Here is a 27,028-nt window from a genome sequence, read left to right as displayed (position 1 = left end):
AGAGGAGGAGGAGGAAGAGGAGGAGGAGGAAGAGGAGGAAAGGAGGGCGAGGGTCACCCCTTCCTTGACCCGGGAGATTGCCAGCGTCCCCCCCCAGCCCCGCTCCCTCTCCGCCGCCCCCCAGCCCCTCCGGATGGGGCAGGCATGGCCGCGTTAGCCAGCTCCTTGATCCGGCAGAAACGGGAGATCCGCGATCCGGTGGCCAGCCGCCCCATCTCCACCCAGCGGAAGGTCTGCCCGCGAGGGACCAAATCCTTATGCCAGAAACAGCTTTTAATCCTAATCTCCAAAGTCCGGCTGTGCGGGGGTAGAAAAGGCCGGCTGGAGAAGCCCCCAGGTAAGTGGACTTGGGTGGGGAGGGGAGGGGAGGGCGGGCGGATGCCCCCTTCTCTGAAGGGGCAAAAGGGAGGGGTCCCAACTGGGTTGATGGCCCCGGGGGTGCCAGGCTCTGCTTTGGATGAGGGCACCCCCTTATTCCCCCGGGGATTGTGAGGATGTGGTCAGGATGGGCTCCATCCTTTTGATGGTTCAAGGTGGATTCTACTTTTCCCAGCAAGGCACCAGCAGGAGGCGCTGTCCACGGTGGAGAGAAAGCTGGGCTGTTTCCCCCGTTGGCGCTTCCAAGGGTCACCTGCAGGGGGCGCTCGATCCAGTTGGTGTAAAAGGAGTAACTAAGAGGAGGGGTGGTGGAGTTGGGGCACCGTTGCTTGCGTGTGGAGGGGTGCGTAAAAAGCTGGGGTGCGGTTGCGGATTGTGGTGGACGAGGGTCTTTAAGGACGCCTTGTTATGCGACGGGGATCCGGTATGTCGCAAACTGAGTGCCAAAACTGGGGGCAGTACAAAGTTTTCTTACGGAGGAGGGGTCCGCAGTGCCCCCTGTTGGCCGAGAGTCTTTTTTGCAAAGAGAGTTGTGTGTGGAAAAGCCAACCGAAATATTGGGGGGTCGGTCCGAGATTCGAGTCTCGACAAACTCGGCAAAAATTCAGAAGTGGGGCGCTTCGTATGGGATGATTTAAAATGGGGAGGGGGTCCCCCTCAGGCTTTGCAGCCGACTCCCAGTTTGGGGGGGGGAAGCCCCTTTTGGTGAACGTGGTTGAGAGGTGACACTTGTTCTCTGCAAAACTGCTGTGGGGGAAAAAAAAACATGGATTTGGATCCAGGTAGTCCTTGATTTATGACCGTTCATTTAGTGACCATTTGCATTTAGTGACCATTTGCAGTTGCAACGGCGCTGAACAACGTGACTGATGACTGTTTTTTTTCACACTTACGTCCGTTGCTGCCATCCCCGTGGTCAGATGATCGAAATTCGGACGCTTGGTAATCGGCTCATACTTAACGACGGTGGCAGCATCCCTGGGGGGGGTGGGGGTGTCACAGGATCCCCTCTTGAGACTTTCTGATGAGCAAAGTCCATAGGGGAGGTGGATTCACTTAATGACCGTGTGATTCACTTAATAACGCTGGCGCAAAAGGTCATAAAACGGGGCCCAGTTCGTTGAAGAAATGTTTCACGGAGCCACAAAAATGGTGGTCGTAAGTCGGGGCACGGCCTGCGTTTTGGTGTTATCGTTCGGCGGACTTTGATGCTGCCATTCAGGAGACTCGGAGGTTGGCATTTTCCACTGGTCCTTCTTTCGAGGGTTGATGGGCACATGCGCCCCTGGGAGTAGGAGAGACGGGTGAGTGGGTGTGCATTCACACCTGTTGTGGGAGATCGCACTCCCACGGAAAGGTGCAAATGGCACGCGCGCAGCAGGTAAGGCCCCGTTTGGAGCAAAGGCTGGCGGGAGACCAGGAGAGTCCAGAAGCCCCCTCCTGCCACGGTTAGGGGGGGTCTCTTTACTCATTTCAGGAAAAGGATAAAACGTTTGGATGGCCTCTGGGTTGCCTGGCCAGTCGCGGTTGGGCCCTTTCTCAGAATTAATTCCTTCCTTCCTTCTTTCCTTCCTATTTCCTCCCTCCCTCTCTTCCATCCTTCCTTTTCTCTCTCTTTCCTTCTTCTTTCTTTCCTTCCTCCCTTCCTATTTCCTTCCTACTTCCTTCCTTCCTTTTTTCTTCCTTCCTTCCTATTTCCTCCCTCCCTCTCTTCTATCCTTCCTTCTCTCTCTCTTTCCTTCTTCTTTCCTTCCTTCCTCCCTTCCTATTTCCTTCCTACTTCCTTCTGTCCTTTTCTCTTCCTTCCTTCCTATTTCATCCCTCCCTCTCTTCTATCCTTCCTTTTCTCTCGCTTTCCTTCTTCTTTCTTTCCTTCCCCCCTCCCTTCCTATTTCTTTCCTACTTCCTTCCATCCTTTTCTCTTCCTTCCTTCCTATTTCCTCCCTCCCTCTCTTCTATCCTTCCTTTTCTCTCTCTTTCCTTCTTCTTTCTTTCCTTCCTCCCTCCCTTCATATTTCTTTCCTACTTCCTTCTGTCCTTTTCTCTTCCTTCCTTCCTATTTCCTCCCTCCCGCTCTTCTATCCTTCCTTTTCTCTCTCTTTCCTTTTCCTTTTTCCTTCCTCCCTCCCTTTCCTACTTCCTTCCTTCCTTCCTATTTCCTTCTTTTTCTGCCCCTTTTCTCTATCTCCTTTCTTCCTCCTTCTCTCTCTCCCTCCCTTTTTCCTTCCTTCCTATTTGCTCCATCCCTCCCTCCCTAGCTCGTGTCTATCCCCTTCCTTCCTTCCTTCCTTCCTTGCTCCCTCCCTCCCCTCCCTCCCTCCCCATTTCCTTTCTACTTCCTTCCTTCCTGTTTCCTTCTTTCCTGTTTCCTTATTTTTCTGCCCCTTTTCTCTACCTCCTTTCTTCCTCCTTCTCTGCCTCCCTCCCTCTTTCCCTCCTTCCTATTTCCTTCGTTCCTCCATCCCTCTTTTCTTTCCTCCCTTTCTCCCTTCCGGCTTGAGCTCCTGCCATCTCCCTCGAGGCCTCCTCCTCCTCCTCCTCCTCCTCCAGGCCCAGAGCCTGTTTGAGGGTCTACCCAGATGGCTCAGCAGAAAAAGGCCAAATAAATAAGCCTTAAATGATGGCAGGGGAGGAAGAAGGGAGGGGAGAAGGGGGGGCTTTCAGGTGTTGGAAGAGAGCGAGCCAGATCGGCTATTAATTTTAAAGGTCTCTGAAGGGAAGGCGGCCTCTGCCTCTCACTCGGGGGCTTTTGGAGGCACTGCCATGACCCCAATCTGCTTCTCCTGGAGGGGGAGAGACCACCAGGAAAGCTGGTTAGCTGAGAAGCCCCCCCCCCGCCCCTCTCCTCTGGGGCCCTGGCCTGTTTGCCAATGGGGCTGGGGCGGGGGAGAAGGACGGGGGGGGGCTTCCCTTAGGACCCCAAAGTTGTATGTCCTCTTAAGAGCTCGAGGTAAATCAAGAGTAACTTTAGGGATGGGTAAGGAAGAGCTCGGGGTCTCTGGGTGGGCAGCCGTGGCCCCATTGGCCGGTCCTCAGTCAATGGGGGATTCTGGGTGGGAATCAGGCATGGGGGGGGAGGTCTCTTGAACATCTGGAAGGCTGGGTTGGAAAGAAGCAATAAAGGAGAATATTTGTAGCTCAGGGTTGAAATGAGGGCTCCTGGGTGGTCTCTGAGCTGTGTATTTTCTTGCAGACGTTTTGTGACCCTACTAGGGAACATCATCAGTGCTAGGAGGGTGGGGAGTTTGTGGAGAGGAGGAGGAGGACTGTAGGGTCTTTGGTGCTCTCTGAGATTGGTGGTTTTCTTGTAGACGTTTCATGACCCAGCCAGGGAACGTCATCAGAGCTAGTCTGGAAAAGGTGGAAAGATCCAGCTGCCGACTGAATCCAACTGGACTCTAAAGCAAAACAGGAAGTGGGAACCCTTACCCCCCCCCAATTTTAGAATCCAGGCCCCTGGGTGTTAATCGTACGTACGAAAGGGAGGTGGGGCACGGTTTCACAGTCGATGAGGTAGAGTGGGGGGCACCCCACCCCCACCCACAGGGCATAACCCTGAGCCACGTCTCCCTTGAAGAGCCCACCCGCTGAGGGTTCAACCCTCCTTCCATCGCCACCCCAGGCAAGATTTCCCCCGCAGAGACTATCTCCGAGTGGTCCCCTTTCCTTCAATCCCTGAGATGCTGCCTTTCCGATCCGCAGCAAAGCATTTAGTCATCGGAAGACCCCCAACCCAAGCACCAATGCAGGTTAAAAAAAAATTCACCAATTGTTCTTTTGATTTGTGCCATGGTGGGCACCAGCTTGGCACCGCGATGGTAGCCTGGAGATGGGCATTAGCTTGAGTTCCTGCAGACACTCTTAGAGGGATCGAAGTGGGGTGCCCCTTCCCCAGGGAAAACCTACAGAGGAGACCCCCCCTAAAGACCCTCTGGACAGGCTGGGAGTGGGGGTTAAAGGGCAAGGGGCATCATCACCCCTGCGATGACTTCACCGCCAGCGCTCTGGTCATGCACCCTCAATGGGAAGGAGGGGGGGAAGAAGCTTAGAAAGAATCAGAGGGGAACATTTTGAGCCGCTGCCCGATTCCATTTATCTCTCTTTCTTTCGTCTGCAACCCATTTTTAAAAGCCTCTTTGCTTTCCTTCGCTTTTCTCCGCTGCCGTCAAATTTATTTCTCTTTGGGAGGAAACAGGGGGAGGGCAAAGTTTGGGGGGGTGGGATTCAGCCTCTGCTGCTAATGTACTCCCCCTCCCCAATTCACGGCAGCCCCGAACTCCCTCTTTTCTCCGGCCTATCCTTGCCATGCTGGTTGGAGTGGGGTGTGGGGGAAAATGGGGCATCAGGGAAAATGGGGCAGGGGGGAGGCTTTAAATTGGGACCCCCCGTTCCTGGCGGGAAGAAAGAAAGCATTTGGGTTTTCCTGCGAGTAAATCGGGCCGCCGGGAAGGATCCTGAGCTCCTCCGATGCTTTTCACGATTTTTTTCCAATTCAGCCGAGTGAGTATCGGAAAGGGATTACGTAAGGAAGGGCGCTCTGGATTTAGCCGGCCTGTCAGCAGATAATCCCCTGATGCTGAACAGACCGGGATCAAACTAGGGTGTGAAGGGGAAAGGACAGCGGGGGGGGGGAAATGAAGGGTGAATTCAAATCTGGGCCACATCTGGCAGGGCGAAATCCCACCCTGAAGGACGAAGGGGCTGCGGCTCGAAAAATCGCTGCTTGCTCCATGCCCAGCGCCCGAGCGTGGGACCCCAAATGGAGGACAAGCTCCCCCGCTCCCGAAGTGCCCACACTGGCCCCCTAGACATAAGGCATTCCTCGGGGGCACAGAGAGTGTCTCCGTGGCCCCTCACGTGGCCGTGGCAGGTGAGATTTCCTTGCTGGGCCAGGCCGCCCCAGATGTGCTAAGCGGGGCATCTCCAGCGGTGCGTGGAGGGCAGGCCTTGGGAGGAAGGGGTGCCAAACGCTCGGTGCCAGCCCTCCGTGGGCAACCCTGGCTCTGTCGGCGGAACAAGCGAGTGGGGGGGGGGACGGTGGGACTTCGGGAAGGAGGTGAGCCGCCTTCCTCGCCTTTCTCAACAAGGACACATGGAGGGGAGCCGGAGGGGGGCAGGCAGAGACTGCTCGGCACTCCACGGTGCAGCCAGTGATCCGTGAGGGTTCCAGGCGACCGAAACGAGCTGCCGGCAGCAGGCTGGGATGTCACCAGTTCCCCCCCATCCCCGCAGCCTGTGCAAGGGGGGGGAAAGGAGGCAGGGTGTGGGGCTGGCAGAATGGGACTGATTGCAAGCAGCCAAAACTTTTCAGGAATGGAGGATTTGGGGCAGGGCGTCAGAGAGCCAGTTCGAGCGAGGAAGGCACCAGACTGGGAACTGGGAGTCTGTGAATTCTAGTTTCTGCCTTAGGCAGGAAAGCCAACTGGGTGACTTTGGGCCAATCACCAGGAGCCTGGGAGTTCTAGTCCAAACCTTAGGCATGAAAGCCGGAAGGGTGACTTTGGCCTAATCACTAGGAGAAGTGAATTCTAGTCCCACAGGCACGAAAGCCAGCTGGGTGACTTTGGACCAATCACCAGGAGACTGGGAGTTCTAGTCCCACCTTAGGCACGAAAGCCAACTGGGTGACTTTGGACCAATCACCAGGAGACTGGGAGTTCTAGTCCCACCTTAGGCACGAAAGCCAACTGGGTGACTTTGAGCCAATCACCAGGAGACTGGGAGTTCTAGTCCCCACCTTAGGCACGAAAGCCAGCTGGGTGACTTTGGACCAATCACTAGGAGACGTGAGTTCTAGTCCCACCTTAGGCACGAAAGCCAACTGGGTGACTTTGGACCAATCACCAGGAGACTGGGAGTTCTAGTCCCACCTTAGGCACGAAAGCCAACTGGGTGGACTTTGGGCCAATCACCAGGAGACTGGGAGTTCTAGTCCCACCTTAGGCACGAAAGCCAACTGGGTGACTTTGAGCCAATCACCAGGAGACTGGGAGTTTCCTAGTCCCACCTTAGGCACGAAAGCCAGCTGGGTGACTTTGGACCAATCACTAGGAGACGTGAGTTTCTAGTCCCACCTTAGGCACGAAAGCCAACTGGGTGACTTTGGACCAATCACCAGGAGACTGGGAGTTCTAGTCCCACCTTAGGCACGAAAGCCAACTGGGTGACTTTGGGCCAATCACCAGGAGGACTGGGAGTTCTAGTCCTACCCTAGGCACAAATGCCAGCTGGGTGACTTTGAGCCAATCACCAGGAGACTGGGAGTTCTAGTCCCACCTTAGGCACGAAAACCGGCTGGGTGACTGTGTCAGTTCCTCTCTCTCAACCCCCCCCCACCCTACAGGGCTGTTGTTCTGGGGAAAATAGGAGGAAGGTGTGCTGGGTACGTTTGCCACCTCAGATAATTTTAAAAACAATAAAGGCAAATAAATCCATAACTAGAACTGAACCATTTTCAGCCACTTGGGGAAAATCAGGTGTCCCAAACTCAAAAGGTGGCTTTTCCCTTTGTGGGGTTGGCAAGATTGTAAGGTTGCTTCGCGTAAATCATCCAGGAACGCCTCACTTTGCGGCCGTTCGTTCCGAGTTACAACAGGTGCTCAAAAAAACGTCACCTAGGATGGGTCCTCGCACTTACGACCGTCGCAGTGCTTGTGTTGAGGGCTGCTTGGCAACGGGCGTGTATTTATGATAGTTGGCAGCATCCCGGGGTTATATGGTCCCTAATTTTGCGACCTCCCCACAAGTCCAATCCAGTTTTGATTCAGGATGATTTGTTTTTTGCGACCACGGGGGGTTGTAAAATTGGGCTCGATTCACTTAGCGACCACACCGGTTAGGGTTTGCCGTTTGGATCGTAACTGGAGGACTGCCTGTAAAGAGAGCCCCTGCTGGATTGAGCCAAGGGACTCTCCTGTTTCCAAGTTGTCTCTCCTTTTCGGCAGCCGGCCAGGTGCCTCCACGGAGGTGACCCCTCATGAGGTTGCCAGGCTTGGTGGCATCTGCTCCGATCCTGGAGCCTTCAAGACCGATACCAAAATTGATTCAACCCTTCGGAAGGGCATTCCAGGTGGGTGGGACTCCCGGCTCCCAGCATTCCCTGCGGCCCCTTGAAGATGGGTGGACTACAACTCCCCAGCATCCCCTGCAGCCCCCTTGAAGATGGGTGGACTACAACTCCCAGCATTCCCTGCAGCCCCTTGAAGATGGGTGGACTACAACTCCCAGCATCCCCTGCGGCCCCTTGAAGATGGATGGACTACAACTCCCAGCATTCCCTGCGGCCCCTTGAAGATGGGTGGACTACAACTCCCCAGCATCCCCTGCGACCCCTTGAAGATGGCTGGACTTCAGCTCCCAGCGTTCCCTGCGGGCCCCTTGAAGATGGGTGGGACTACAGCTCCCAGCATCCCCTGCGGCCCCCTTGAAGATGGCTGGACTACAACTCCCAGCATTCCCTAGCAGCCCCCTTGAAGATTGGGTGGACTTCAGCTCCCAGCATCCCCCTGCGGCCCCCTTGAAAATGGCTTGACTTCAGCTCCCAGCATCCCCTTGAAGATGGCTGGACTACAAACTCCCAGCATCCCCTGCGGCCCCCTTGAAGATGGAATTCTGGGAGTTGAAGTCCACCCATCTTCAAGGGCTCCAGGTTGACAAACACTTTTCCAAATAGTGACCACTGCCATAATTAAGTGAATCATGGAGAATTTAAATCTGCTGGAATACAGGTAGTCCTCGATTTACGACAGAGCGTAACCCCACATTTCTGTGACTAAGCAAAAGTGAAACGGGCTTTGTCCCTTTTTGCGACCTTCCTTGCGCCAGTTGTTAAGTGAACCGCTGCAGTTGTCAGGTTAGGAACCCGGTTGTTAAGTGAATCGGGCTTCTCCGTTGGCTAGTCCGAAGGTCGCAAAAGAGAATCACGTGACCCCCCCCGGGGGCAATGCAACCGTCATAAATATGAGTCAGTTGCCAAGTGTCTGAATTTTGATCCCCTGACTGCGGGAATGCTGTAACGGTCGTAAGTGTGGAAAACGGTCCTAAGTCCTGATCTCCGGTGCTGTTGTAACTTAGAACAGTCACTAAAACAAGCTGTTGCAAGTGGAGGACGACCAGTATTAAAATTTTGGGGGGGGGGCTTCAATCGCCCCATGGCAGCTGGCTTATGCTCCAACCTCCCTCCTCTTTCCTAGTGGGTCTGATTCATAGGGACCCCTTACATCCCATAATACCACTAGAATTAGTCAGCAGGCCTGGAGATGGTCCTGATTGCTGCTGGCAATCAGAAGCCGGGATTGGGTTTAGAAAATCCTGCAGGGTTAGACTGATGACCTCTTAGGGTCCCATTCCAACTCTGGAATTCTTAAAAAAAAGGGGGGGCAGGTCAATACAGAGACTGTGCTGAGTCTGGGCGCTTGCTTGTCCCCCGACCTCTTCTGGCAGACCCATAGCACTCACCTGATTGGTCGTCCTCCCCCCCCCCCCCCCCCGGTAAGAAGGGAGGGCTGGGGGAGGGGGAGGTCAGTGCTGGTCAGGGCTGATGGGGAGGGGGCTTTGGTTTCTGCAAGAGGCAGCAATGGAGGCCTTGACCAGCTTCAGAGAAAGCTGGGTAAACTGGAGGAGGAGGGGAGAAGGAGAGGGAGGAAGAGGAGGAGGGGAGGAAGAGGAGGGAGTGGGGGGGGAGGAAAGAAAAGGAGGAGGGGAAGAAGGAGGAAGAAGTTGGTGTGGACGGAGGAAGCAGGAGGCAGGGAGGGGAGGAGGAGGAGAGGAGAAGGAGGAAAGGAAGGAGGAGAAGGAGGAGGGGAGAAAGGAAAAGTAGAAGAAGAGGAGGGAGAGAAGGTGGGGTGGAGGAGAGAAGGGGGAGAAGGAGGGAGGAGGGGAGGGGAGGAAGAAGAGAGGAGGAGGAGGAAAGGAAGGAGGAGGAGAAGGAGAAGGGGAGAAAGGAAAAGAAGAGGAAGAGGAGGGAGAGAAGGTGGGGTGAAGGAGAGAAGGGGGAGGAGGAGGGGAGGGGAGGAAGAAGAGAGGAGGAGGAGGAAAGGAAAAGTAGAAGAAGAGGAGAGAAGGTGGGGTGGGAGGAGGGGAGGAGAAGAAGAGAGGAGAAGGAGGAAAGGAAGAAGGAGGAGAAGGAGAAGGGGGAGAAAGGAAGAGGAAGAGGAGGGAGAGAAGAGGGAGGAGGAGGAGGGGAGGAAGAAGAGAATGAAAAGGAAGGAAGTGACTGAGTCTGAAATGGAGCCCCCATAGCCCAGCGCAGTCTATTTGTGAACAGCCGAAGCGGGCGGTGGCAGAGAGCGAGGGAAGGGGGCCGCAAATGCCTCCCCACACTCTTTGGCACCTGGGATCCACCTACCTGTCCGTTCCTCCGGCACCCCCAACCCCCTCCCTCCCTCCCCCCTCCCCGGAGCCGTTCAAGGTGCCGGGGGAGGGGAGGGAAAGGGGGGAGGGCAAACGCCAGCGGCCCCGCCGGACCTCCCCCCTCCCCTTCTCCGCGTGCCAAGCGCGGCGCAATTACGCGCTTGGGAAGGTGCCACCCGCCTCTCCAAGCGCAGGGCGTGAAGCTCCGGAAAAAGCCCCGTCTTCCCCGGGGGTAGGGGGGGGGGGTTTAAGGGGGGACCCTTTGGGGAAGTCCTACCTCCTGCCCCCACCCTCGACCTACCGGCTCGGGGTCCCGCCCAGGCCGCCCCCCTCCATCCCAGCAGCGAGGGCACCTTGAGCCGGTGCGGGCGCGCTTCACCGAATCTTCACCTTCCTTCATCCCAACCTCCTTCTCTCCTTTGCCGTTATCCCCCCAGCCCCCTCCCCATGGATTGCTCCCCCACACACCTACCAACCCCCGGGGTCTCTTCTTAGCCTTGTTTCCCCCCCCCACCCGCCCCACAAACAGGCCCCACCTCAACCGGTGGCAAGCCCCCCCTCCCCAAAAACCCATAAAATGCGAAGCGCCTTTCGTTTAATTCCCTTGCAGAGCTTCCCAGAAATGCTCCGCTTGGGGAGATTTGGGGAGGGGGGGAAGGATGAGAGGGAGGGGAGGGGAGGGGGGTCATCCCGGGCGACCCCCTCCGCCGGGGAACCTCCGAGGGGCTTCCCTGGAGAGCCGGCGGGGCTCGCCTTCCGCCTGAGCGGCAATTGAACCTTTCGACTTGAGATCTGGAGGAGAGAGAGAGAGAGAGAGAGAGAAAAGAAAAAAGAAAAAAATAAAAACACCACGAGGCGTTTTTATTGCCGGGAATAAATTTATTTATGGGTCTCGGAGAGTCCGCGGAGGCCAAGCGAAGCTTCCCCCGCCGCCTTTCGGAAAACAGCCGCGTTTCATTTGTCGTTTGGTGATGGGATGGATTGGGAGGTGGAAGGCTGGGCCGGGGGCCGAGCGCTTGCCGAGCGCTGCCTTCCCCCTCCCACCGTGACTCAGGTGGGACTTCGGGGGGGGGCACGACCACCCCCTCCCCACGACACTGCCCTCCAAGTCAGCTGCCAGGATAAACGCGGCTCCCTTTTTCCTCCAGATTCACTCAAAGGCTGGGGACACCTCGCTTGCTCTGGCTTAACGCCCCCCCCCCACCCCTTCGGCTTTCCCTCCCCTCCCCTCCCCAACGCCCTTGCTCTGGCTTAACGCCCCGGGTTTCCCCCCCCCCCTCCCCAACGCCGGGCACCGCTCCGCAAATATGCGTGCGTGCGCCCCGCACTCCAATCCGAGCCATATAAATAATTCGCGTAACTTTGGGCAGGAACGCAGCCAAGTCGTTTAAGGATAACGGGCGCGTTTGATGCCGGGGGGGGGAATAAAATAAAAATGTTGTAAAAGAAAAGATGCCCCCCCTCGCTCGGCCGTGCCCCTTCTTCCTTCTTCCCCGCCCCCCCCTTCCCGCAGCTCCCCACTGATTTCCCTGCCCTTCATTTTGCATTGCAGCTCCGCTCTTGATGGGCGCGTTTTTTGTCTTCTCCAAGGTTTAAATTATACAGCAGGGGCAGTTCCCGCTCCCCCCCCCCAAAAAAAACATTCCAGATGACGTCCTGTCCTTCTCCCCACACCCCTGGTCCTGCTGGGCCCTTCAAGCCTGCATCCCCCAGCCCCCTTCCCCTAGATTTTTTTCCGGACAAACCTTTCTGTGCCCCAGTGTCCTCAATGGGCCCTCATCCTTCAGTCTTGCAGCTTAGGGGCTCCCCTCCCCCACTGCTCAAGGGGGTGGGGGGGGAGGCCTGAGATCCCTGCCCCACTGACCAGTCCTGCTTGGCTTTTGCCTCCCCCCACGCCCCGGCTGTGCCTAGGGAGGACCAACACCTGAGCAGGCTCCCAACTTCTGGGTCAGCCTCCTCCTGTCTTCCTTCCTCCCTCCCTCTGTCCATCTATCAAGGCGGGTGGGGGGTGGGGTGGGGGCTTCCTTCAAGCCCATATTTTACTGCCCTCCCTCTTCCCAGCAGCCCCCTCCCTCCCTCCTCCCTCCTCCCTCCCTTGGCATCTGGGTAACCTTGTAGAAGAGAGATCTCCCTTGCAACTGCAGCTGCCGTGTGCAAGGCAGGGAGTGTGCGAGGTGGGGGGGAAGGGAGGAGCACAGGAGGGCCTCGGAGCCGTCCCAGGCCATCCATCCATCCGGCTGGGGGGTGGGGGATTTGGGAGGGGCTCTTTTGCACGCCTGGGGCATTGCCCCAGGCCCCTCCGGCTGTCAGAAAGGCAGAATTCACCTTGAACTCTCCCTGCCTTGTGAGGCTGGGATGGAAGGGGTGCATTCAGAGGCTCGGGTTTTGGGGGAGGGGTCTGGGAGAGGGAGGCTTTCTTCCCCCCCCCAATCCGAAGGTCATCCCTTGCCAGGATCCAAAAGCCAAAAAGTCCCCAAAAAGGCACGTGCAGAATCCTCTCTGGATCCCTTCAGGATCGGGAGGAGTGGGGGGTGGAGTGGGAAATGCACGGTGGGTCTGCCGGTGTCTGAGGATTTACTGCAGTGCAACCCCCCCCCCCAGCGCCGGTTTGCAATCCAGGTTTAATTGAGCCCAGGAAGGTGGAGTGAGGGGGGGGGGGGAAGGAAATCGATGGAGAACGGTGTCAGGGAATACACAGGAGAAATCTGGGGTTTTTTTTCCCTCTCCACCTGACCTTCCAGATGCTGGGGGGGGGGAGATAGGGGAGTTTGCAACACTCAGCCAGAAGGGAATGCCCTGGCTTTCTTGGGGGGGGGGAGTAGAAGGAGAAGGACAGCCCCACCAGGCCTTGGACGCTGAAGATCGGGGGAGGGGAAGCCTGCAAAACCCACCCACCCTGAGGTCAAGCCCCCCACTCCAAGAAGAGAAACAGAGGCAGCCTGCAAGCCCATGCCAGCAGGTTCCTTTCCTTTCTGGGGGGGAGAGCAGTGGGGGCTATGCCTTACGATCAATTAGGGAGGGCCCCCCTCCCCACCTCTGCAGTTTTGCACACTTGGTGTGTGTCTCTCCCCGCCCCCCCCCCCGCATTTAAAGGGAGGGGTTTTGCGAACGAACCGGTTTATGTCACTGTCCTTGTGGGATGGCGCAGACCGGTGTGGCTGGCGCATCCTGAAGCAGGGTGGAATTAAGAGAGGATAAGGAAATTGGCACCGTTGGGACCCGTCTCCGTGTGGGGTGGGGGTGGGTGGGCTTAAAAAAACGTGGAGTGGGGAGGTTATTTTTCCACCTCCGTGGAAGAGTCAGCTGGGGTGAAATGACCCCGGAGGAAATTTTGGAATACCTCTTTGGACAGCCTTTTGGGGGAAAGGTTGGGTCTAGTGGTGAAATCAGGAGGCTGGGAGTTCTAGTTTCTGCCTTAGTTGTGAAAGCCGGCTGAGTGATTTGGGGCCAGTCACCAGGAGACTGAGAATTCTAGTTCTGCCTTAGGCATGAAAGCTGGCTGAGTGATTTGGGGCCAATCACCAGGAGATGGTGAGTTCTAGTTCTGCCTTAGGCATGAAAGTTGCCTGGATGACTGGGCCAATCACTAGGAAACGGCGAATTCTAGTCCCACTGGAGCCATGACAGTGGGCTGGGTGATTTTGGGGCCAATCGCCAGGAGATGGTGAGTTCTAGTTCTGCCTTAGGCATGAAAGCTGGCTGGGTGACTGGGCCAATCACTAGGAAACGGCGAATTCTAGTCCCACTGGAGCCATGACAGTGGGCTGGGTGATTTTGGGGCCAATCGCCAGGAGATGGTGAGTTTCTAGTTCTGCCTTAGGCATGAAAGTTGCCTGAATGACTGGGCCAATCACTAGGAAACGGCGAATTCTAGTCCCACTGGAGCCATGACAGTGGGCTGGTGATTTTGGGGCCAATCGCCAGGAGATGGTGAGTTCTAGTTCTGCCTTAGGCATGAAAGCTGGCTGGGTGACTGGGCCAATCACTAGGAAACGGCGAATTCTAGTCCCACTGGAGCCATGGACAGTGGGCTGGGTAACTTTGGGACAATCACCAGGAGACTGGGAATTCTAGTTCTGCCTTAGGCATCATAACTGGCTGGATGACTTTGAGCCAGTCCCTCCCTCCCTCCCTCTCTCAACCCAACCTACCTCACAGGATTTTTATTTTATTTTTTTTTAATTTGATTTATATGCCGCCCTTCTCCGGAGACTCAGGGCGGCTTACAATGCGTTAAGCAATAATAAGGATTGTTGTTGTGGGGAAAAGAGGAAGGGGAAGAGCATTGAGGGCGGGGGCTGTTGGCCACCTTGAGTTATTCATAAAGATAAACACAGGTAGCATTTCAAATTTTTAAAATTCTTGTACAATCCATAAGAAAATTCGGAGAAAATTCGATTCTGGGAAGTTATGTGCTATCAACTTCTTAGTTGCTGGAGTGAACATGTGCAGAGGGCCAAGACAATGATCCGGGGGACCTTGGGGGGGGAGGGCATCCCGGTGGCATCAGACTGGCACCAACAAGACCCTTGTGCAAAAGATACCCCTTTTCAGGTGCCACCCCTTTCTTCTTAGCTTCCTCTCCCTTTCCGGTTAGTTGGGCCTCAGTGTTCTCCTTCTGTGAAATGGGCATATGTGTGACTAGGACGAGACCAGGAAATTATTAAGGGCTGGAGCCAAATTCCTTAAAACCCACAGGGACTTACTCGGCTTACTCCTGAGGGCCTGATGCACAGGGATGGGTCCTGGGTTCAGATTCTGGGCTCTATGTAAAGAAATGATGCTTTAGGATCAGCCTAATCCAAATTAAGCCTAGGATGGGAAGAAGGATGCAGGAAGATACTTAAAACAACCCAACATTTATGGCCATGAAGTGGAAAGAAAGATTTCCCAGCACATTTACATGGTTCGCTTCCAATCCGGTATTTCTGTGCTTCCTGACTGGCCTACCTCGGAGGGCTGCTAGCGTGATCCATAAGCAACTTTCTGCTGGAATGGTTTGGCAGCTGACCTCCACTTCGGGTATCCAGGTGGGTCTCTAAGGGGTTAATGCGCTGGGTTAGAAACAGGAGACGGTGAGTTCTAGTTTGCCTTAGGGCATGAAAGCCAGCTGGGTGACTTTGGACCAATCACCAGGAGACCGGGAGTTCTAGTCCCACCTTAGGCCACGAAAGCAGTTAGGCGACGTTGGGCCAATTGCTAGGCGACCGGAAGTTCTAGTCCTGCGTTAGGCATGAAAAACAGCTTTTGGGAGTTTAGACCCGAATTACCCGGAGACGGCGAGTTCTAGTCCTGCCTTAGGCATGAAAGCCATTGGGTGACTTTGGGCTAGTCCCTCTCTCAGCCCAGCCCACCTCACAGGGTTGTTGTTGTTATGGGAAAAGAGGAGGAGGAAGATGGGTTGCATATACGCCCCCGATGAGAGGCAGGATGCAACTCGGTAAATCTCCTGGTGGCCTCCCATCCAACTAAGTTTTGTTTTCCTTTAGCTTCTAAATCTCCTGGTGGCCTCCCATCCAATGAAGTTTTGCTTTCCTTTAGCTTCTAAATCTCCTGGTGGCCTCCCATCCAACTGAGTTTGTTTTCCTTTAGCTTCTAAATCTCCTGGTGGCCTCCCATCCAACTGAGTTTTGCTTTCCTTTAGCTTCTAAATCTCCTGGTGGCCTCCCATCCAACTGAGTTTTGTTTTCTCTTGAGCTTCTAAATCAGCAAGACTCCCACCCATCCCCACCTCCCAAAAACCCTCCCCATATATCCAGGAAGAGTCTTTTGAGTTCTCTGTCTTTGGTTACAAGGCATAAAATGGAAGAATTTCCCCCTTCCTCTCCTCCACTCCACATTAGCTGATTGAAAAATCTCTCGTTAAAGAGAGCAATTTTTTCTTAGCTTAGGGTAATTTGCCCAAAAACCTTCAGTCCGGGCGTCCTCCTCCAGATGCCAGGGCCAGAAGGCGATTTTATTTAAAAAAATAAAAAATAAAATAAAAATAAAATGAAGCTTTTGTCACCGTCCTAGTTTTGGCTTCCAAGACCTGTCAAAAGGAGGAACGGAGGAGGCTGTGGGAGAAGGAGGGAGGAAAGGAGAGAGTGCCAAGAAAAGGCATCTTTTCAGAGAGAGATGTCCTTCAAAGGGTTTTCTTGGCTGCTACGGAGAGCAAAATCCAAATATTTTTTTTTTCCCTCCCTCCTTCCTTCCGCGCCGCTGATTTCGCATTGGTACCCCCAGATCACCCCTGGGAGACGGGTCAGTGAAAAAATAGGTGTGTGTGGGGGGGTCAGTTTGGGTTTAATTTTGAGAGCCCCGGTTTGCACCGTGTCCGAACCTGGTTGGTGCCCTGGGTTGAAATGCCCCTTGGCTGGTGTGGCAATGCCACTTTTTTGGGGGGTGCTTGGGAGAAGGAGCAGCGGGAATGAGGGTCCCTTTAGAACGAGGGACTCTCCAACCTTGGCAACTTTAAGCCTGGTGGACTTCAACTCCCAGAATTCCCCAGCCGCTGGCTGGGGAATTCTGGGAGTTGAAGTCCACCAGGGCTTAAAGTTGCCAAGGTTGGAGAGTCCCTCGTTCTATAGGCTGGCGTGAAGATGGGTGAACTACAACTCCCAGGAGCTGGGTGCTGCCTGGGCAATTCTGGGAGTTGAAGTCCGCCGGGCTTAAAGTTGCACCTGGTTGAGAAAAATGGAGGTAGGAATTGACGGTGGGGGTTTTTTTGGGGAGGCGTGGGGGGAGAAAAGCATTGAAAGCTGACTCTTGTAGGAAGGAATTCACTGATAAAGTCATTATGGGGCTTTATACCAGTGGGAGAAATAATTAACATGTGAGAATGGAAGGACGCAATGCTTCCTCCTTCTTTCCTTCCTTCCTTCCTTCCTCTTCTCTCCTTCTTTCTCCTTCCTTCCTTCCCACCCTCCCTCCTTCCTTCCTTTCTCTTCCTTCCATCCCTCCCTCCCTCTTCTCTCCTTCCTTACTTCCTTCCTCCTTTCCTTTCTTCCTTCCTCTGCTTTCCTTCTTTCCCTCTCTCCCTTCCTCTTCTCCTCCCTCCCTTCCTTCTTTCATTCCCTCCTTTCCTCCTTCTTTCTCGCCTTCTTTCCTCTTTCCCTTCCTTCCTTCCATCCCTCCCTCCCTCTCTCTTCTCTCCTTCCTTCCTCCTTTCCTTCCTTCCTTCCTCTGATTTCCTTTTTTCCCTCTCTCCCTTCCTTCCTCCTTCCTCCCTTCCTCTTCTCCTCCCTCCCTCCCTTCTTTCTTCCCTTTCCTTCCTTCTTCCTTCTCTCCTTCTCTCCTCTTTCCCTTCCTTCCTTCCATCCCTCCCTCTCTTCTCCTTCCTTCCTTCCTTCCTTCCTTCCTTCCTTCCTTCCTTCCTTCCTCCCTCCCTCCCTCCCTCCCTCCCTCCCTTCCTTCCTGTCCTGGGTATGGTTGTGGGTCTTTTCCTCTTAAAAGGCCAAAGGCAAGGTTGGCAGGGCGTTTATTTATTTATTGGTTCAATTTATATGCTGCCCTTCTCCGGAGACTCAGGGTGGCTTACAATGTGTTAAGCAATAGCCTTCATACTTTTTGTATATCCCTGCTTAGTAGGGCTTTTTGGGGGGCCCTAAGTGGTGTTCTTTTTTATACAAAGTCAGCTTATTGCCCCCCACAAACCGGGTCCTCATTTTACCTACCTCGGAAGGATGGAAGGCTGAGTCAACCTTGAGCCTGCTGAGATTCGAACTCGCAGTAATTGCAGGCAGCTGGTGTTACTTAACAGCGCTTTAGTCTGCTGCGCCACCAAGGCTCTTATGTTTGTGCCTCACAGTCCCCTGTTCCGCTCACCCTTAACGGTCACCTGTGAAGCAGGAGCCCAAAGGCCGGGGCAGGGGTGGCCGTGGCTTCCCTTGGGCCGGGCCAAGCCCCAGGAGGAGGAGCGAATGAGCGGAGATGCCTCCCCCGTCCCTGGGCAGGATAGATTAGATACCCCCCACCCCCCACCCCCACTGGTGCTTCTCGCTGCCTCAGCTGCTTCCGGAGAGAGGGGGGGCCATCCATCATCCAGGGGTGGTGGGGCGTCCGAGGAGGCGGTGGGAGCAAAAGCGGGGAGCGCAGGAGAGAAGAAGGGGGCCCGGAGAGATCCGGAGGGCTGCAGCTCGGCTGCCTTGGCACAGAAGGGCAGGGTGGGAAAATCCCGGCTGGGTGGGCAGGAATGGCTGAGGCAGGGCGGGCACCGGGCTTCCCCTGGGCAAGCAGGAGGCAGGGGGGGCATTATATTAATAGGGCTACTCAGGCCTTCCTGCCACCCTCTGCCCTGCCTCCTTTCTTTCCCTCCTTCCTTCCTTCCTCTTTTCTATTTTTTTCTTTCTTTCTTTCTTTCTTTCTTTCTTTCTTTCTTTCTTTCTTTCTTTCTTTCTTTCTTTCTTTCCTTCTTTCCTTCCTTCCTTCCACTTTCTTTCCTCTGTTCCTTCCTTCCCCCTCCTTTCATTCTTCCTTCCTCTTTTCTATCTTCTTTCCTTCCTCCCTGCCTCCTTTCCTTCCTTCCTTCCTCTTTTCTGTTTTTCTTTCTTTCTTTCTTTCTTTCTTTCTTTCTTTCTTTCTTTCTTTCTTTCTTTCTTTCTTTCCTTCCTTCCTTCCTTCCTCTTTTTTATTTCCCTTCCTTCTTCCTTTCTTTCTTTCCTTCCTTCCTCTTTTCTATCTTCTTTCCTTCCCCCCTGCCTCCTTTCCTTCCTTCCTTCCTTTCTTATCTTCCTTCCTTCTTTTTCATTTTCATCACTTTTCCCCCTCTTTCCTGCCATCTTTCTCCTTCCTTCCTCCCTCTCTCCCTCCTTCCCTCTCTTTTTTCTTCCTTCCTTCCTCCCTCCCTCCCTCCGTCCCTCTCTCCCTCCTTCCCTCTCTTTTCCTTCCTTCCCCCTCCCCATCCTTCTTTCCTCCCTACTTTCTAACTTCCTTTCTTCCCCTTTTCTATTTTCTTTCCTTCCTCCCTGCCTCCTTTCCTTCCTTCCTTCCTTCCTTCCTTCCTTCCTTCCTTCCTTCCTTCCTTCCTTCCTTCCCTCCCCTTCCCCTTGTCCATGAGGGAGATCTGGTGCCCCACTGCCCCCACTTGAGGGCAAGAAGTCTGCAGGTGCCAACTACATTCACGTTTTGGGGGGGGAGGGAGGGCGGGGGGGTGAAGGTGGAAGAGGCTCAGCTGCCCACCTGCCCTTCTCCTGCATCCCTGTGGGAGCAACGTGGAAAGCCCCTCTTCCTGCTTTTACCACCACCGTTTCCAGCTGTGTCGGCACCACAAACCCCATCATGCCCAGCCTGCCTGTCCTCCCGGCTAGCCAGGTGATCCGGGAGGGGCGGCTGCGCCTGAAGCCTCGGAGGGCGCCCGGTTGGGGGAAAGGGTCCCGGGTGCCTCGCAGGAGCTCCAGGCTTTCATTGACCCTCCAGTAACCCCCCGCCCCACTTTCTCTTCTCTTGCCCCCCCCATTATCCCCCCCCCCGCAGACCCGCAGCTGAAGGGCATCATCACCAAACTCTTCTGCCGGCACGGCTACTACCTGCAGGCGCATCCGGACGGCAGCATCGAGGGCACGCGGGAAGACGGCAGCGGGTTCAGTAAGGGGGTCTCTCTCTCTCTCTCTCGGGGTCCCTGCTTCTCCCCCCCCCGCCCCTTTCCACTGAGCCCCTTCTGCTGCTGCCCCAGAACTCTGCCCCCACCTCCTTCAATGGAAGCGGCAGAAAGGCAGCGGGTCGGGGTTGGACTAGAAGACCTCTAAGGTCCCTTCTAGCTTTGGTGTTCGGCTCCCACGGCCCGCTCTGCTCAGCGGAAGGAGCTCTACTCCGAAGTCCCCCCCCATTCCTAGTCTGCAGGTTTTGGGGGTCTCTTTCTGCCTCCCCTCACCCTCACCCCAGTTCTGGAGGAAAGAGGACGCGCCGTGATGGATGATCTCTGGCGGTCCCATCTGGCAGGCCGGTGTCTGTCCGGGCACGTGGCCTGTCCTGACCCACCAACAAGCCAGTCCCGTCCCTGTTTCGCAGCTGCCTGGTGACCCACAAGCGGTTCTCCCCCGGGAATCAGGGCCATACAGCACACCTGGGAGATGCCCAATTCTTCCTCCTCGCCTCCGCCCCCTCCCCCATGGGTCACCTCATCTGCCCCCCCACCTCCCCGTCTCCAGGGAGGTCAAAAAAGTCAAGATGGCAGCCCCGGATGCCCCATAAAACGATGCCTCCCTGCCGTTCCGGCTGACATTTTGACTTTTTTGACCGCAACTGGAATGAAGGGCTGAGAATTACAATGACAGGCAGTCCTCGACTTACAACTGTTCGAAGTTATATACGGCACTGGGAAAAAAAAGGAACCGGGGATCGTTTCTCAGCCTTACGACCGTCGGCAGCGTCCCCGCCGTCGCAGGATCAAAATTCAGATGCTTGGTAACCGATTCGGATAGACGACAGTCGCAGCGTCCCCTGGGGGGAGGGGCTCACATGATCCCCTTTTTACAACCTTCCAACGAGCCCAGTCCACGGGGAAAGCCCCGGTTCGCTTAACAACCAGGATGCCCCCTGTACGACGTGCAACAACAGTGGCCGAAAAATTGAGGCCAGACAACTATCTTGGTTAGCAACGGAAAGATTGGGCTTGGTGGCAGTCGTTAAGTCGAGGACTGCCCGTATTTGAATTCTTACCTTTGAAATTTTGTTCCCCCACCCCCACCCCCCCCACCCTGAGTCACTTCATGAGATGGGGGGGGTCGCCCAAATAAAATTAAATTAACTCGCACCCAGTTATGGGTTCGAATTTCGCCCACTGGGGCATCAATCTCACCTGGACTGCCAGTTGCCGACCCCGGATACTGTAGTCAATGGGCTGGTCTCCTCTAGACCCTCCCCCTAGGGAGCCAATCCTCCCCCCCTCCCCGTTTGCTCCTGGGGTTCTTTATTTTCTGCATCATTTCTGAAGCCCCCTCCCCTCCTTCTCTCCCTGCCCCACAGCCTTCTTCAACCTGATTCCGGTGGGGCTCCGAGTCGTGGCCATACAGAGTACGACGTCTGGACAGTATGTCGCCATGAACGCCGAGGGCTACCTCTACAGCTCCGTGAGTACCTCGACCCCGCGGGGGTCACTTGCGGGGGAATGTGCAACATGGGCTTCGTTACCCTCAAAACAGGCCGGTTTTCTCTTTTGCCCCACCTTCCTTCCCTGATCTCCTGCCTTCTGCATCCCCTATAACTGGAGTCTACAAAAACGTGGCCCCCTTTAAGACTCGTGGACTTCAACTCCCAGAATTCCCCAGAGTTTCGCAGAATATTCAGCATGGATAGGACAAGAACAAATGGGGCTAGATTACGTTTATCCCTCTTTTTTTTTCTTTTTTTGGTTTTTTGTGTGTGATAGGGTAACTTTCTTAATAGACGGTGGGAATGCGGAAACCGATGTAATATATCTTGAATTCAGCAAAATGGGGGAGAAAAAATTCGCTGGGGAATTCTGGGAATTGTCCAGAGGTCTTAAAAGTTCTCAAGTTTGGAGACCTCCCGTATAACGGTCGACGGTCTTTTTCCCCACCTGCCCCCCACCACCCAAGCCCCCCTCCTCTCTTCCACATCTGCTGCTGGCCCCCCCCAATTTCAACCCTTCCCACCGGCACAGCTGGGGAGGACCAGGTGCCACCCAGAGCTGCCTAGAGTAGGGGTCCCCAACCTTTTTGGCTTTGTGAATCCGTGGCTGGGAGAGGGGCTCACTGCTTCCACGCCCCGGTTTCGAACAGACCGTGGCCCGATATGGGGCAGCGGTCGGGGGGGGGTTGTGGACTCCTGGTGGACGAATGATTTCCAGCATTTGCAGTAGGGAAACGAACCAGACGGTTTTTGCATTTTGAGGTGGGGGGTTTTAGTAAGTGCCCTTTGTTAAGGAAGCCCCATGGGAGGAGGGGGATTCCCCTGTCCAGCGTGCCAGACCCACTCAGTTCTCTCGTGCAAAAATGGCCATGAAAAGAACACACCTGTCTGGTATCCAGGCTTTTTCCCCTGCCCCTTCTGCTCCCACCTACCCTCAACCTGTCCCCTGCCACCCTCTCTCCCATAGCCAAGTTTCTGATCATATCTGGGTCCCCCCCCACTCTTTATTCCCCAAAGCAGTTCATGTGTGGGGTGATTTGGGGACCCCGTGTCCGCTTTGGGAGGTACTCCGGATCCGAAGCAGGCCCTGGTTGAATTAATTCTACTTTATGGGCAAAGTTCCGCTAAAAGAAACTTCCAAAGTCGGAAAATACCTATCTCTTCCCACCCGCCCCCCTCCTATAAAGTCCAGGAAACTTGGGAGGGTTTCTTTTAAGCTGTTGTTCTCAGTTCCTTTTTCTTTGTCTGGGCTCAGCAACCGTTTATCTAACTGTGTTTTTTTTAGTCTGTGACTCTTCTGTCTGCCAAGGTCACCATTACACTCTAGGCTACAGCAGTGTTTGTCAATCTGGGCCACTTGAAGATGGGTGGATTTCAACTCCCAGCTGTGCTGGCTGGGGAATTCTGGGAGTTGAAGTCCACTCGTCTTCAAATGGCCCAGGTTGACAAACACTGCTCTGGAATTTGATTTGAAAAGTAGATTTGCGCATGGAAAGTGGGTCACACACACACACACACACAGAGTACCCCTGTTTATTCCTTTTTGTGGCACCCCTTCCTAGCTCCAAAGACCCTTCATTTCCAGTGGCCCCCCACCCCAATAATGAGACTCAAAGGCTCCCTGGATCCTCTGTGTTGCAAGGGAGAAGCCCCCTTAACCTGCCCGTTTCCAAGCAATACCCAATAGGTTCAAATGAAGGAAACCCCCCCCCCACAAATTGGGGGTGGGTGGGAGCCAAGCACTTCCTAATAACCCCCTCCCCATCAGAGTTCTACAAGATGGTGGGTGAATTTTATACGCCTCTACAGGAAGTCCTGGACCAACGACCCTTTTTTAGTGACCAAAGTTGCAACGGCGCTGAACAAAAGCGGCTTACCACCGTGTTTCAGACTTACGACCGTTTGCAGCATAGTCATTGATCAAAATTCAGACGCTTGTCCACCGGTTCATATTTACGACGGTCGCGGTGTCCCAGGGGTGTGTGTGTCTGTCACGTGATCTCTTTTGGCGATTTTTCTGGCAAGCGAAGTCAAGGAGGAAGGCAGGTTCCCCCTTAACAACTGTGTTCCTCACTGAAGAATTGCAGTGATTCGCTTAACGACCGTGGCAAGGAAGGTTGTAAAATAGGGCAGAGCTCACTTAGCCGTTGCCTCGCTTAGCCACGGACATTTTTGGGCGCAATTGGGGTCATAAGCTGAGGACTACCTGTACATCGAAACAAGGGAGAAGACGAGTGGAAATTCTGGGCTCATTTACGGACGTAAACCGAGGACTCCTTCTCTTTCTTGTCCTTCTTATGCCCCTCCGTGTTTTTTCATCCCTCCTTCTCTTCTTCCAAGACACGTATCCAAGATCGTTTAATGACAATTAAAAGAGTTTGGGAGAAATTTGGCTGGGGGTGGGGGGAACATTTTCCCCTCCCCCTCCCCAAAAGCAGCAGAGAAGTGGGGGAGGGGAAAAATGATGTTTTGTGCTGGGACATTTTGCTCTGATTAATGTTATGACTCTTTGGCTTCCTTCCATCCCTCCATTCTGGGAAGGCCAAAAAATAATAAAAATAAAATAAAAATAAAAAAATAAATCCAGCTGGATTATGGGGTGAATTCTTTGAGGAATGCTGGGTTAAGGCAGAGACGAGCATCGCCACCTGGTGGCCGGTCCCTGCTATGACACCCACCCATTTGGCCTAAATCCGGCCGAGAGGAGATGGCTACGGAAAATCTTGTTTTAAAAGGAGCGAAATGGAGGCATTTACAAAGGGATTAGCAGAGTAGGAACATGGCTTTGCCTTTAATCCTTTTGTAAAAAATAAAATAAAAAATAAAATCCGCCTCCCAATCCCTTCGACCGTTATGGAAACGAAGAGACTTTTAAGATTTGAAAAATTCCCGACCTTTAAAAAAAAAACAGGATGGGATTATTTTACAGATGTTTTTCAGGGTCGGCCTCGAACCAAAACTGGGGGAGGCCTGTTAGTGAGACAAGCTGCGTATAAATTTAATACGGGTGGTCCTCAAATTACGACCATAATGGAACCCCCAATTTACGTTGCTAAGCAAGGCATTTGTTAAGTGGAATTTTGTCCCCATTGTACGACCTTTCTCTCCGCCGTTGTTAAGGGAATCACGGCAGTTGATTTCTCACACGGTTGTTAAGCGACTCTGGATTTCCCCGTGGACTTTGCCGGTTGGAAGGTCGCAAAAAAAGGGGGATCGCGCGACCCTCCGGGACTCTTGCGACCGTCATAAATTCGAATCGGTGGCCGAGCACCTGAATTTCGATCACGTGAATGCTGGGGAATGCTGCAACGGTCGTAAGTGTGAAACGACGTTCAGAAGTCGCTTTTTCCCGTGCCGTTGTAACTTTGAACGGTCGCTAAATGAATGTTTGTAAATCGAGGACTATCTGTAAATCAAGAAGATTTTTTATAAAAAATTGGCAAGCCAGTCAGAGGGGTTTCAGAGGGACATCCCCACCAAAAGAAGGGTTTGAACCCCATATTCTGCCATTGGTCTTTCTTTTCCCGCCCTCGTTCCCGCCCAAACAACCAGATCTACAAATGTAGAGTTCAAAGGTAGCTACTTTATTGTTTTCTGCCTGTAATACAGGAATCTTCCCCGACTGGCAGATTCAGCTAGGAAAATCCAGGCTAAAAAATAATTCAAAGGGAGTCAGGCCTTATTATCCTCCCCTGTTTTCTTATCACAGGGGTGGGGAACGACTTGTGGGCTTCAACTCCCAGAATTCCTGAGCCTCGGGAATTCTGGGAGTTGAAGTCCACAAGTCGTAAAAGGGCCATCGTTCGCCATCCCCAACTTAATAAGTCCAAACTAATTCTCCCTTTGATCCCTTCTCCCGATTGGTGGGCAGTGGGGCAAGTGGGCACTTTATTAAGGGGAGGGGGTCAAGGGGGGGGCGGTCTTTCTCTTCCTGCAGGGCATAACCTTCCTCCCCCCTCCCCGCCCCCAGGCTCACTTCACCGCCGAGTGCCGTTTCAAGGAATGCGTCTTTGAGAATTACTACGTCACCTACTCCTCCACCCTCTACCGGCAACGGGAATCGGGCCGCTCCTGGTACCTGGGCATCAACCGAGAAGGACAAGTGATGAAGGGAAACCGAGTCAAGAAGACCAAGGCCTCAGCCCACTTCCTGCCCAAACTGCTGGAAGGTAGGCGAGGGGCCTTGGGTGGCTGGGAAAATCCTCCCAAGCCCTCGAGCGGGTTGCTGGGGGGGGGAGAGGGGTTGGTGGGGCAGGGAGGGCTCTGGAGACGGCTTGAAGTTGGAGAAATGAAAGGAAGTCAGCTTGTCTTCAACAGCTGCTACTTGTTGGATGGAATTTCAGTTTAACTTCCTTCCTTCCTTCCTTCCTTCCTTCCTTCCCTTATCCCCTCCCTCCCTGCCTCTTTCCATCCATCCTTCCTTCCTTCCCTTTCTTTCTTTCTTTCCTTCCTTCCCCTTTCTTTTTTTCTTTCTTTCTTTCTCCTTCCTTCCTTCTTTCTTTTTGTTTTCTTTCTTTCTCCTTCTTTCTTTCTTTCTCCTTCCTTATCTCCTCCCTCCCTGCCTCTTTCCATCCATGCATCCTTCTTTCCTTTCCTTTCTTTCTTTCCTTCCTTCTTCCTTCCTTCCCTCTTTTCTCCTTCCTTCCTTATCCCCTCCCTCCCTGCCTCTTTCCATCCATCCATCCATCCTTTCCTTCCTTTCCTTCCTTTCCTTCCTTTCCTTCCTTTCCTTCCTTTCCTTCCTTTCCTTCCTTCCTCTTCCTTCCTTCCTTTCTCCTTCCTTCCTTATCCTCTCCCTCTCTGCCTCTTTCCATCCATCCTTCCTTCCTTCCTTTCCTTTTTCTTTCTTTCCTTCCTTCCTTCCTTCCTTCCTTCCTTCCTTCCTTCCTTCCTCCCTCCCTCCCTCCCTCCCTCCCTCCCCTTCTTTCTCTTATCTCTCCGCAGTGGCTTTGTATCGGGAGCCTTCCCTGCACAACCTCTTTGAGCAGGCCCTGGCCAAGAAAGGCGAGGAGGGCGATGGGCCCCCCCGGAAGGAAGCGGCCGCCACGTAGTCCTGAGGATGGGGTGGGGGCTGCCTCTCCTCCTCCAGCTCCTCCCCTTGCCAGCCCCTCCGAAACACACCTTCACACGCCTCTTCCACTCCGTTCTCAGGGTGGCTCCCCCACCCGATCAGCCCCCCTGGCATTCCTGACTTGCAAAGGATCAGCTCAGGAGATCTGCTGACAGAGGGAGGGGAGGTGTTTTCCCCCTTCTGGGGCGAAGAGAGACGCTGCCCGTCCCCAGGCGCAGAAGGACGAACCCACCACCAGAATCTCCTGTCCCAAGCTATGGGGCCAAGACGGGGCCCAGCTCTCTGGGAGAGACCCCCTGGCCCTGCAAAGGGGCTGACACCTCCGTCCCACAACTCCGACAGACCCACGGCTCTTTCTCCAGCTGCTGGGATTCCCGGCGCCTGGCACAGGGGCATCCTTCTTCCTATGGCAACCAGAGACGATCCTAGTCTTCCACGCAAAACGAGACCCAGGGGCTTATGGTGCTTCCCTCCCTCGGGCCGCGAACGCAACTTCCAAAAAGCATCTCCAGAAGCATAGAACAGAGAAAAGGAAATATATATATATATATATATATATATATATATATATATATATATATATATATATATATATATATATATATATATATATATATATATATATATATATATATATATATATATATATATATATTTTCTCTATTTTTTTAAAAAATGCCAGGGCAAAGCAACACTTTCTGCCCACGACAGAGGAAATCTTCTGCTTCTTGAAGGGTTCTTTTTATTTCTTCCTTGGTTTTTGTTTTTAATCCGTACTCTGCTCGGCCCCTGGCTGGTGACCTTGTCCTCTTCTCTCTCTCCAACCATTGCCAAATTATCTACGGTTTCACTGCTGACCTCAGGAGGAGACCGGATTTGACAGCAGCAGAAAAGCAGAGGGGAGGGGGGGTTTCTTTTTCCATCAGCTCAGGGAGCCGGGGACCCTCCATCACCGGGACATGAGGTCACCTTCCTCTACCTCCCCCCCATTTCTCCCCCCTGCTGTTCTAACGGTGCAGCTTAAAAACAAGGGGGGGGGAGGGAGGAAAGGGGTGGATTTTTTCCCCCTTCTTCTTCTTCCACCGAAGATAATCCTGCTTTCTTGCAAATTTTGACAACGTGCCAATCAAAGGACCTCGGAATCAATCCAAAGGGTTG

At 54.0% G+C, this 27,028-nt stretch overlaps 1 protein-coding gene across 1 annotated transcript; it reads left to right on the top strand.

Moving 5' to 3' along the window:
* Nucleotides 1-144: 144 nt before the first annotated feature.
* On the top strand, nucleotides 145-25,850 carry FGF11 (fibroblast growth factor 11). Its single transcript, XM_070954738.1, has 5 exons — nucleotides 145-337; nucleotides 19,183-19,293; nucleotides 20,674-20,777; nucleotides 24,770-24,968; nucleotides 25,744-25,850. The coding sequence occupies exons 1-5, from the start codon at nucleotides 145-147 to the stop codon at nucleotides 25,848-25,850; spliced, it is 714 nt and encodes a 237-aa protein (XP_070810839.1).
* Nucleotides 25,851-27,028: the final 1,178 nt, after the last annotated feature.

This window comes from Pituophis catenifer, unplaced genomic scaffold, assembly GCF_029215685.1.
Source record: "Pituophis catenifer annectens isolate HBS135680 unplaced genomic scaffold, rPitCat1.0.hap2 SCAF_15, whole genome shotgun sequence".
Taxonomy (NCBI): domain Eukaryota; kingdom Metazoa; phylum Chordata; class Lepidosauria; order Squamata; family Colubridae; genus Pituophis; species Pituophis catenifer.
This window is presented reverse-complemented; position numbering and strand designations above follow the sequence as displayed.

Coding starts and splice junctions, on each gene's coding strand:
- FGF11 (XM_070954738.1), top strand. CDS start 145: ATGGCCGCGTTAGCCAGCTCCTTGATCCGGCAGAAACGGGAGATCCGC. Junction 19,294..20,673: donor GGAAGACGGCAGCGGGTTCA/GTAAGGGGGTCT, acceptor CCTGCCCCACAG/CCTTCTTCAACCTGATTCCG. Junction 24,969..25,743: donor CCTGCCCAAACTGCTGGAAG/GTAGGCGAGGGG, acceptor ATCTCTCCGCAG/TGGCTTTGTATCGGGAGCCT.